The sequence below is a fragment of the Piliocolobus tephrosceles genome, chromosome 10 (genome assembly GCF_002776525.5).
Source record: "Piliocolobus tephrosceles isolate RC106 chromosome 10, ASM277652v3, whole genome shotgun sequence".
NCBI lineage: Eukaryota > Metazoa > Chordata > Mammalia > Primates > Cercopithecidae > Piliocolobus > Piliocolobus tephrosceles.
This window is the reverse complement of record NC_045443.1, coordinates 100,033,880-100,046,073: the sequence shown is the minus strand read 5'-3', so window position 1 is coordinate 100,046,073 and position 12,194 is coordinate 100,033,880. Positions and strand designations below refer to the sequence as shown.

Sequence of the window (12,194 nt, the reverse complement as noted above, 5' to 3'; positions counted from 1 at the left end):
GCAGAAAGTTAATCAGAAAACAGATCCTTATTTTCTATGGCAGCATAAGTATTTTAATGTCTGCTAACCCTGTCACTAACACACATTCTTTTAAGGGAAAAAAATGCTTCTGTGCTCTAGTTTTAAAATGCAAAGGTATGATGTTATTTGTCACCATGCCCAAAAAAGTCCTTACTCGATAACTTTGCCAGAAGAGGGAGAGAGAGAGAAGGCAAATGTTCCCCCAGCTGTTTCCTGTCTACAGTGTCTGTGTTTTGTAGATAAATGTGAGGATTTTCTCTAAATCCCTCTTCTGTTTGCTAAATCTCACTGTCACTGCTAAATTCAGAGCAGATAGAGCCTGCGCAATGGAATAAAGTCCTCAAAATTGAAATGTGACATTGCTCTCAACATCTCCCATCTCTCTGGATTTCTTTTTGCTTCATTATTCCTGCTAACCAATTCATTTTCAGACTTTGTACTTCAGAAGCAATGGGAAAAATCAGCAGTCTTCCAACCCAATTATTTAAGTGCTGCTTTTGTGATTTCTTGAAGGTAAATATTTCTTACTCTTTGAAGTCATTGGGGAATTTTATTTAAATTGTGTACTGTTTGCTTCTGCCTAGAACTGTTATTCACTTTAAAATTTTCATTGTTTCGGAACTGGGAGTTATTTATAAATTGCTGAATATGCAATTCTGTGGAATCTGAAAAATAGCTCGGGGAGATGAATGCATTTGCACAGATATCTGTCTGAGTAGAAACTATTGCAAGGTACTTACGCTAAATCCTCCACTTCTGCAGGGCTTCCGTGGTGTCATTATAGAAGATTCCTTTAAATCCTGTCTATGGCTAAGGGCTATAGAGCGTGGATATGAACTTGGGGATTTTTTTCTTCTTTTGCAGGTGCAGATGTTTTATTTTTAAGACCATGTTCTTGTGTGTGTGTGTGTGTGTCTCTGTGTGTGTAACTCATCAGGACTTTATTTACAAGACAGGCTATATATGAAGAGTTATATTTTAGATGATATTAAAGCTTTTAAATATGATCTTTGGAGCTAAGGTCCCGGAACTCTGCACTTATGCTCAGAGAGAGAGTTAAAGTTAGAGTAAAGTGTAATTTGTTCTTCCAAAAAAGAACTCCTTGACAACTCTTGCTGACCTTGCATATTTGCATAATTTAAACAAATACATACTGTATATGGAAAGCAGAAACTTTCTAAGAGCTGCTCGCCCAACTTTTCTGTTTAGAAGAGGACTTTCATGGGCAGAGTTGGGACTTGGGGTTTTGTGTTGTAAAACTCTGATTTTATATTCGGTGTCGTGAAGTCCCTTTAGGTAAATCTGGCTGCTGCTGTCGGTGCACCGACTTCTCGTTTCCGATTGCTGGCCGTAGTTCTAGTTTCCATTCTCAGCAAAATTATGTCCTTGAAGACTTGTGTTTTTTTCAATTTGCAAGCGCTTTTAAGCTGCTGTCACTGGCTCCACCGATTCAATTGCCTGAGGGCTCAATTCATAAGACGTCTCTGCCACTTAGTGCAGCATTCAGTTGCTACTTTCAAACACTTCACCGCTAGGACTTTCCATAGTCAAGTAAGTGGCTCTGGGAGTTAAAGATACACCCTTGTCAGGCACCTGATTCTGCTGTTCCTGAGATGTCAACACATGCAGGCCACCTTGCTTTCAAAGAAATGACGTCACTGTGCATACATACTATGTGATCTAGCAGCTGGAGTTTTTGTCTCCCTACTTAGGGGATCATAAAAGAGGCTGTGGAACGTTATCTCTGCGTTAATTACAAGTTAAGAAAATTGTTTCCAAATGCACTTTTCATGCTGTGTATGCTGAACACTTCAGAAGTGGAGCTCTTAATAAGTTGTTACTTTTTTCTGTACTTGAAGCAGGAAGTGGTTTGAGGGAGCTGCGTGGCCTTTCACATGTAACTCAGTGAGTAAAGGTGTCCTGCCCAGAGGCAGAACTCACAAACTGATTGTACTCTGAGTCTCAAGGTATTTCCAAGTGAGTGAGTCGGGGGAAGGGAGTAAGGGAGTGGACTGGAGCTTGGGTCACTATCTGGGCGGCTACAATAGGCATACAATGGAAATAGGTGGCTTGGTTGGGGAAAAAAGATTGACTTAAATCCCAGCTGTGCAATTTGTTCATTGTTTCAATGGACAAAAGGCAGTTTACCCAGGCTCATAGCGTACCTGCCTGGGTGTCCAAATGTAACTAGATGCTTTCACAAACCCCACCCACAAAGCAGCACATGTTTTTAAGACCTCAGTTTTCTATTCACATCGGCCTCATAATACCCACCCTGACCTGCTGTAAAAGACCTGGAACAAACACAAATGATTACACCTACAGTGAGTATTTTCTTATGACTGTTGTCCTCAAATTTTACAGGGCATTTTCATTGTAGCCCAGACATCTGGAATCAATTAATATTCCATTTATTTAAAATTTCTAAAAAAGAAAGAACTTGTAAAATTTGGGTTTGTGAATGATTTTTGAGAAAGTGTTTTCTGATTTTTTTTCTTTTTTTCTCATGTCTTTCTGATTCTCCCCTTTTTTTCTATCATATCTTTCCTTTCTCTCTATTCATTTCTTTTGTGTTTGGCAAAATAAAAGGCCAAGGAAATAATGAACATATGGGACCACTTGTTTCACACGTTTAACTCCTAAGCAAGTTCGGTATTGTTTTCCCTTGTGGGAACATAATGTGATAAATGATCTGGTTCTCTGTGGGTGTACTGGACTGTTCCCTAAACTAAAAGAAAATGCACTAGAGGTTCTATCTTGTCCTAGAACTATAAGTACTGAGATTTATCTGACGCTATAACTCAGCAAAAAAAAAAAAAAAAGGAAAAGAAAAATCTATTAAAAAATATGAAATTCTTAAGTTCTAGAGATCTATATGTATTGCTGCACTGAAATGTGTTATACTAGAGCTCACTATTAAAAATATAGTTTTGACATCTAATGAAGTTTGAAATTCACTAAGGCTATAACTTGAGTAATTTTTTTCCCTGGATTTCACGAAAACTGAAGAACTTGAAGGCATCTACCATTGCAGGTGCTTAGACTTCAGCATTGCTATAAACTCAACAAAGAAGGGAGGGGTGGAGAAATAGGATTTGGTAGAATAACATACTTTCTAGAACTGGCCCATTCCCGCTGTGTGGGGGTATGCTCTGCAAGGTCAGTCACAGGTTTGTTCTTTTGAAAAATGCCATGAGGTCCGGTTGGGTTGAATTTGTTGAGGTTTCTAATGGAAATACTGAACAGGAAAACCCCACTAATTTTACAACTAAAAAAAAAAGAAAAAAAATGAGAATTGGATGATAACTTGCTTCTTCCAGTCCCAGTGTTTTGGGCTATGTAGGGGGGTGGAAGATTTCCACGTAGAGGTCCTGTTGAGAAAAATGCAGTAAATATTCAGTTGAGCTTTTACCTCCTCTTCTATCTTATGTCCATTATTTATGATCATTTGCAAATAGAGGGCGCTTTTCATCTTCAACTGCTTTACAACCATTAACTAAATATTTACATTTTGTTAACAAGAGACAGGGGTTTGGGTTTTTTTTTTTTTTCTTCAGTTGCTGAGGTGAAGGTCTGACTACAAAAATGGAAATCTTCATTAGAATGATGGGGGAAATTTTGCCACTGATATATAGTCATTAAATTGAGAGTCCATGGAGGGCAAGGAGGGTGGTCAGAAAATAAATGACTGTTTCTTCAAAAGTGATGGGGTTGAATGGACCTGCCACTACTGTGAGGTTCAAAAAAGCCTCTTTTTATAATTATAGCTTACAGAGTGACTCCACAACCCTTTTAATAGGGCCCCTCACCTAACACCCTGTCAGTGATTCTTCCCATGATGCTGAAAGTAGATGCATCTGAGAGAAGTGAAACAACTCACCTTGGGAGGCTTCTTGGAAAAAGCCACATCTTTGTGCCACAAGTAACAATATGGAAAAACTTAATGATTGCCTTAGCATGGTTTCTACTACTCAGAGTGAGGATGGAGACTTGAGCCACAGGCCTGCTGCTTTTGGCAAGGTTGCCGTTTGGCTGTCTATCATTGACTAAGTCATGCCAACCAGGGGTCCCTTGGTATATTTTGCTATAAAATAGATACAATGACACATAAGTCCCTCCAAGCGATGAAGCCAGAATTCCTGTGACTAAAAATAAAATAAAAACACACAGAAAGGATTCTCAAAATGTGTTGATTTGATGTTGGACTTGAGGCCAGGGGTTTTAGAATGCAGGAGTGGCTTCTACTAGAGCCAATTTCATTCTTCGATTCTCGTATTTTTTTCTGGTTCTGTTATTTTCTTCTATTTGTGGTTGTGTCAACTGCTGATACTCCCCAGGTAAGGAATCAGTGTCTCTCTCTCTCTCTCTCTATCTCTCTCTGCCTCTCATAATAAGAGAGAGGAAAAAAAAAACCTATGATGATATATAGTATTGTCAAAAGCCATTTTTTGGCCATAATAAATTATTTTTAGTCAAAAATAGGGAATAATGTTTTGGTTAAAAATATTCTGCTCAATAATGAATGCATGTACCATCTGTGGATGGCCAATATTGAGAGAATTTAAATTAACAAAACTTATTTGGCCCCGATATGTACTGAGCACAATCTTTGATAATTCAAAAGTCCTACCAGGGTCTCAGAGTGATATGGGATCCCACTGTAATAATAGCATCTTTCATTTCCATAGTAAATGTTTCTAGATATTTTACCTCAATTCACTGAAATAGGAACCCATAATGAAAGGGTTCAGAGAGGACTCCTCCAAGGATCCACAGTAGCCAGGAGAATAAACATAGGTTGTTGGATGCCGAGACATGCTCCATCCACAACTCCCACTGGGTTCTCATGTACTTTATTGACTTCTGTGCTGGGTAGTCCTGATTAATGACAGTCGTGGAATCGTGGGAGTCAATGCACTTCTGTCCAACCCCACTCCCCTTGCAAGGACCAAGGAAGAAACCTGACCCTCCCTCTGTTTCTTGGGCAGGTGAAGATGCACACCATGTCCTCCTCGCATCTCTTCTACCTGGCACTGTGCCTGCTCACCTTCACCAGCTCCGCCACGGCTGGACCAGAGACGCTCTGCGGGGCTGAGCTGGTGGATGCTCTTCAGTTCGTGTGTGGAGACAGGGGCTTTTATTTCAGTAAGTAGCCCTCCCTCTCACTGTGCTGCTCAAGTCTAACGTGTACAGCTCTGTGGATTTACAACCGCAGGGAGTGTGTGAATAACTGAATGACTGCCCGTGTCTGGCAACCATCCTAGGCCTCTGAGATTCCTCACCTTAAAGTAAGCATAGTGTTTCGGCGGGGCTTTGGCAGGTTTTGCAGATCTAGGATGGAATTTTCCTCCTTTACAATTCGTCTTTAACTACTTCCTGCTAAGCCTTCTTTCAACTATTATGATCTACCCTCACTATTTCCTTCCTTTCAATGAAAGGATGGGAAAAAATAGCCCTGAGGTATTGATGTTTTTGTTTTCAAAACCTATAGTTGCACGTATAAACATATGGAACACATGCAGGGCTGCTTTAAGTGCCATGTGATTTGGAGTAAACTAGTAAGGACTCTCCAGTCATGTGGATCTGGGAAAAAATATTAAAGGGCATATCCTAGATGTCCCCATTCAACATGAAATCACCATGAACAGACAGAAGGTGAACTCCACCTAAAGGCAGGACTGTTTGCAAATACATAGACTGTCTCTAAATGCAAACTGAAATGCCATACGAATTTGCCCTCTATGCCAATTGACCTTGATTTTTTTGTTGTTGCTCTCTTTTGGCATAGTTCTTCTCTGGGACCCTTCAATGATGTCACCATCTGGAAAAGGGTCTCTGACAAGTACAGGGTCACTTATCTCTTAAGTAGCTCTTAGGTGATTAGAAAGTCAACAGCCAATGAAAAGTAGACAGCCAAGTCAAGGTGTGTAAATAATATACACAAGCAAAAGTCAATGATTCCTATGAGAACTGATCACTTAAAGAATCTTGCTCCCATGCATCTATCTCACTGTATAGGGCTGCAAAATATTTAAAGCCAGATGCTCATTCCTTATAATTCTTTGGAGTTTTAGAGAGTTCCAGGAAACTGAGCATGAGTCATTCTTAAAGGTTCATATCCCTCCAGTGTAGACAGCTTACCTCAGTTACCCACTATGCTTTGAATAGCTCCTGTAATGACTCACACACTTGAAGTCTCTCTCATCCTTCCCAAATGTCAGCTTCTCCCTAGGCAGGTGGGGTGTGTGTGTATGACTGGCAGGGTAGAGGGTGGCCTGTGTATACCGGTCTGGAGATCAGTAAGGGAGATGGGAAGGAAGAGGCTTGTGAGGGGATTGGTGATCAGTACTTGCAGTGGATTTGGCAACAAATAGTTTTTAAATCACTAGTGACAAAGAATCAGAAGTACCTTCTACTATTTGAATAGGCAAATTCCCACTATTTGCTTCCAGCCAGTGTTTTAATTGAATGAACTCATTTATTTTTCTGGCAATAAAGCAATTCTATCCAGTTCTCTGTTGCAGAGCAGATGAATGAGAGCATTGGGTGAGTGGTTTTCCAATAGCAGACTTGTTTTACCTTTAAAATACCCTGTGGAAGATAACTGTGGGACATCATATGATCCAACAGTGGGTCATAATTATTCTATAATTTGCAGCTACTGATATTCAGTTTTTTAAAAAATGAAAATGTGTTTCTCATTTATTATGCCCAAGAGGACTTTTATTCCCCTTGATAATCCATTTGTGCAATTTCCTTTGATCCAGTTCACTAGGTAATTGCCAAGCCTAGAAGTGTCCTCTGTTACGTGCCAGGTTGAATTGTGATGTTCAACATGACATGCTCCAGAATTTCCATGCACAGTGCATGAAAATTGGATCCTTCTATGCCTATGATGTTTGCATTAAATGATGAAAAATGAGAATGGAAAAAATGATTGTTCCTAAGTAATGGTATGATACTTACATGTTTTTGCACAGATACTTAAGAACATTGGACAACTAAAATGGAAACCAATTTCCAGGTTCTCTTGTTCTGTTAGTACAACAATCAAATTTCAGCAAATTTTTAAAAATTGTATCTAAATAACTTGAAAAGGAAATGTTATATATAGCAAATCTTGATGTTTACTGTATGACTTTAGCTAGGAAGTGGTTTTGTAAATCATATGTTGTCAGTATTGTCATTGAAAGTATGTGTGTCATGAGTTTTGCCTTCTAGAATTCTGTGACTTATGTTAATTCGACATACCCTCATGCACAAAAGCATTCTGTTAACTTTCTAATCAACTGGACAATCTTATTTGCCCAAAAGAAGTTAATCCATTTAGATTATTTTAATTTAATTCAAAACATTGATGGAGCATCTGTTATGTGTAAGCATTGGATGAGATATGAATGAGATGCCTAGAAATGAATGAGAGATTGACCTTGACTTCAAGGGGCTTACAGTTGAGTTGAGTGGTAAAAGAAAAATGCAACTAAGTATTATTGTCGTAATAGAAAAATAACCATGGAGAATAGATTATGTCCTTCATGTTTTTCCTGAATATTTTGTTCCATTTGTGGTCTCACCTTACAAGGGTCTACCCTGCCAAGAATAATACCCTGTCAATGGGCTCCCTGATGCCAAAGGACATATTTATTTACCTTTGAATCCAAGTGTCTAGCTCATTGCCTGGATGCTATAGTAGCTGCCCATATTTGATTGTTGAACTGACAGGATTGAATTGAATTGAATCCAGTTGAATCCAATTGAATAGAACGGAATTACTTGTTTGGGATCTTAGTCTTAAGAATCATCAAGAATTAAGGTTGTCAAATACTGTGGACAATACTTCTCACCTCATGGTTATCCAGTTATTTAATAAAACTGCTTTTTTTTTTTTTTTTTTGGAACTGAAAAAATATATACTAACAATCACTTAGAGGCTGCTGCATTTTGGTCATCCCCAAGCTACATTGATGTCTGTTTTGTGTCTGAGCCAATTATTCCTACAGGCATTAACTGTTGTCAACAAATTTCATTCAGTTTCCTTTTCATCCCCTGAGATTTACTGTGTGTGGAGAAGTCAGCTCTAAGCACAGTCTTTGAAATACTTTTTAGAGGGAAGCATTCTTCCCCACCTCTATACACTGTCAGTTGACTCTTATTATTCTCTTTACACTTATTTTCAAAGTTTGATTGTGGCTGTGCCTTTTATTTTAAACTGCTTCAAATCTATTTTGGAAGTACAATTCTTTTAGTTGTAGAAAGCAGTTTCTGATTTTAGTTTGAAATTCAAACATCTAAAAGAAAATTGCCTCCATATCTATCATTTTTGTCAATCTGCAATATTTAACAAGGAGAGTTTTTTAACTCTATTAGAACTGTTCTGAATAAAATATTTTGTAATGCTTATTGTGTGTAGATTGACCCAATGATGTGAATGAGCTCATATTTCCCTTCAAGCCCAAGTTCCACTACAGCACAGTGAAAGCAACCTTCTAGATTATCTGTTTGTGAACATTATCCCATCATAAATGGAACAGTTCATGTATAATTAATGCAGCTTCCCTAGACATTTTATGAAATGAAAGACCCAATGAAGAGCTAATTACTCATTCTTTCCTATGCATCACAGGGAAGATAGGAGAGCCTATCAGCTAGCCTTGTGTTCTTGTAGTCCTGTGAGAAAAATGGTGGCATAATGGAGATGAAAGCACATTGGGAAGGAGCTAGTGATTTTCTTACTAGATTGATGGAGCCCTTATAAAGGGTGGCTCATTACAACCTCATTTTGCATGAAAAACACCAAGAAAAAAAAGAGCTTCAAATGAAATAGGAGAAGTGAAGCTTACCATAGATATAATTTTTGACAGCCATGGTGATTAACCATTTTAACATGCTGCTATGGGCCTGTGGAATTTCTCTCCTTGGAGATTCTTAAAAAATTGACAGACAACCAACCATCTTGGATGGTTTCAATTAACAGCAACTGAAAGAGAGTTTCTGGGGTCTTTTTTAGTTTTAAGAGTCTATAAACAGTCCCTTAAATAAACTGTATATGCTTTACCTTGGCGGTCTGGGGAAATGGAGAAGTAAATCAATTAGAAAAGAAAGTTGGATATTCTTTCAGCTCTTCAGGATTTATAGCTTTTGTAAAACATACTTCCAGTGTATAGTTATTAAGAACAGGTCTGAATAAATGAATGGCATTCTTCATGTGTTAAAACAGACTGTTTTGTAATGCCTTTAAGTGAAACTTTACAACGAACTTTCATTGTTATTGATTGCAACAACCTTCTTAGATCTAGGTTATTATTATTAAGTCAAGCTTCTTTCCTTTGATATATACGGTCCAGAAAACTACTCCCAGACCTGTCATTCATTAGCTGTTTGGCAGGCATTTAAACTTCCTGGGTCTAAATGTCCTTGTCCATAAAACAAGGGAATTTTATTAAAATAAGTGATCTCTTCTAACTTTAACAGACTCATAGTCTAGGTTGTAATTAACAAAGCTCTGGTGCTTTTCAAGAAAGAAGAACCTTGGATTTAAGTAGTGACCAAATAACATTTAGTCTCTTTTATCTTATTTACATAGTTTCTGTTGGTCCCCAGAGATAGGAGATTCCACTCAAAGTAAAAGGAGCCAGATTCTTCGTTTTGTTTTGCTTTAAGCTGGATTTCAACCCCTCGGGGATGGAATAGAAGCTTAGATATGACCAAATACATGCAGGTCTTTTGGACCAAGGAGCCAAAGAAGCACATGGCTCATGAAAACAGACTGTCATTTTTCTTTGTTAGGATAGACCCATTAACAGTTCTCATCTTTACATTCTCTCACTCTCCTGACTGTGAGGTCAAGTGAGTATGTTCATTTTTAGATGCCCTTTATTAAATTAGAGGGGACAAATAGAATCTACAGGTTTCTAAACCTTCACCAAAAGCCTCTTCCCAGCCTATTACCTTTTCAATTAAAGAAGAGAGTGTATAATCGGGGAATCTGGCATCACACTCACCCACCATTAGCATTATTTTGAGTGGGGCTGGATTTGAGTTGCACCATTTTCATTCCTTTTATTGGTACCCCTTAGATGGCCTGCTATGTGTCTGTGTGACAGCTGGTCAAAGTTAGGGGTACAGTCACTAGCTGTGGGAAAGCTTTTCTCTTTGAAACTAATTGGTACATGTGGGGTTTGACCTTATGACCCTGGCCTCATTAGTACCACTAAGCTAATAGGCCACAGATATTATTAAAGAAAAGCAATGTGTTTTTATATTGACCCCAAATGCTTGCTACTATCTTTAAATAGTAAAGGACCAGTCTCTGCAACCATAGGACCACTAAGAAAATGATGCAAAATTAGAAAATAATTTGCATTTGTTTCTGACATACTAATGCCCTTCGAGACCATCTCCCTCCTGAGGGAGAGTTATACACAGGAGAGCGAAGGGTTCAAGACCAAGAGCATGGCCTCTGTTGCCAAACACTTCAGGTTTGAACCCCAGCTCTGTAACTTACTTGGTGAGTGATCTTGAGCAAGTTACTTAACCTGTTTGTTCCTCAATTTTCTCATCTGTAAAATGGAGCCTGCCTTATAGAGTTGGTGTTAGGATTAAATTAGTTATCATTATATTAGAATATGTTAACTTAGAATATTGCCTGGCACATAGTAAGCACCACATATGTGAGCTATTACACCTAATTATTCTCTTCTGAGATCAATTGCAGAATCTGTGGCCAATGCTGAGGTACATGAACTGCCCAATTAATTACACACTCATTTTCTCTCCTTGGAGGCAGCTGATTAAAAATCTATTATGAGTAGTAAGAATTATGTAGTAGTATTAGTAATAATAACATGAAGAATGTCATGTTTATCTAGTATATTTACTTTTTCAAAATCCAGTTGTGTCAGCTCTCTCACTTTGTCTTTACCCCAGTCTTGGTGGGCAAAGATTATTGCTTCATGGGACAAATGAGAAATGTGAGACATGAACATTTTGTAACTTACCCCACTGAATGGTTCCAGAAACAAAGCTAAGTTCTCTTGCCTCCAAAAAGTGTGTAGCATAGGGAGATACTTCCAAATCCCGGTAGTCTTATGGGAGATAAGGAGCAAGAATCCCAGGATGACTAAACTGATATTGAACACTTCCTTGAAAAGAGGCATGAGAGAGATATCCATTTAATGACCCTATATTTTAGCTTCTGGAAAAATTGAGGAAATGCTAAGAAAACTTCCTCAGGATGCACAAGAAAAGTCTTCTTTGATTAGAGGTTGCTGCTGTACAAGACCCTTTGCAGGCTGAATTCAGACAGAACACTGCACCTCACCTGTGTACACCAGGATATGCAGTAGGATCTGGGGAGCTTCTCTTCTGGCCAACTACAAATCTTCTTCCTCTTCCTGCAAACCTCAAGTGCTTCATTACTTGCAACTATTTCTTCCATTGGTTTTTCTCACAGACCTACTAAAAAAATGCTGTTTAATTGGACTAAACTTTTTCTTGGGGTGCTTTTAGAGTGGTAGTAATGGGAGGTGGTCACAGACACCATAATCCAGACAGGAAGAAACTTCCCCAACTTGACTATAAAAGGAGATGTGGGAGCAGCCAGTGGTTGGGATGCAAGACCGCCACCTTTGCTGGTGTTACTCAACCAGTTGTTTGAAGACCATTGGTATTGAAATGTATCCTATCTTCAGTGGCTGGTAGGGGAGACACTTTGGATGCAGGAGAGAATTTTGGCATTCTGCTACTTCAATGGGCCTCCAGTACCTTGACCAGACATCTTGTGTCATGCCATCATTGCCCAAGATCTCCATTAGAGCTGCCTTCATCTCTCCAGCAGCCTTCCTTCTGGTTTGACAGCCCACACCAAAGATTCAGACACAGTGAAAATGGCCACAAGGTCTCTCCCAAGGAGATGTCTCATTGTTCTCAATAAAAGCCTGCAAGGGCTTTGCTCTTTTGTGCAGCCAGACGTCTTTGACAACCCATGGTGGCAAAAAATCGTTTTTGCATTGAGCTGCTGCCCTGGCAGAGTTCCATCCTACACCTCTCCCTGAGACATCCCAAAGAATTACTTTAGGTTGCCTGGAAAGTTCAAACCCCCAGGCCTTATTAGCTGTTAGACTAAGGAGATGACAACACAGCATTTTGTTTGTCTTTATCTATACGTGAGATCA

The 12,194-nt window shown here is 38.9% G+C and overlaps 1 protein-coding gene across 6 annotated transcripts in view; it reads left to right on the top strand.

The window, feature by feature from the left end:
* The first annotated feature begins 207 nt into the window (after positions 1-207).
* The window catches only part of IGF1 (insulin like growth factor 1), an 83,418-nt gene continuing 71,431 nt past the window's right edge, over positions 208-12,194 (top strand). For 2 of the 6 annotated variants that reach the window (XM_023188992.1, XM_023188674.2), the window contains exons 1-2: positions 208-534; positions 5,010-5,166. In XM_023188992.1, the coding sequence (XP_023044760.1) occupies positions 472-534; positions 5,010-5,166 (220 nt within the window). In that variant the 5' untranslated portion in view covers positions 208-471. The other 4 variants (XM_023188834.1, XM_023188911.1, XM_023188752.1 and 1 more) reach the window with 4 other exon arrangements.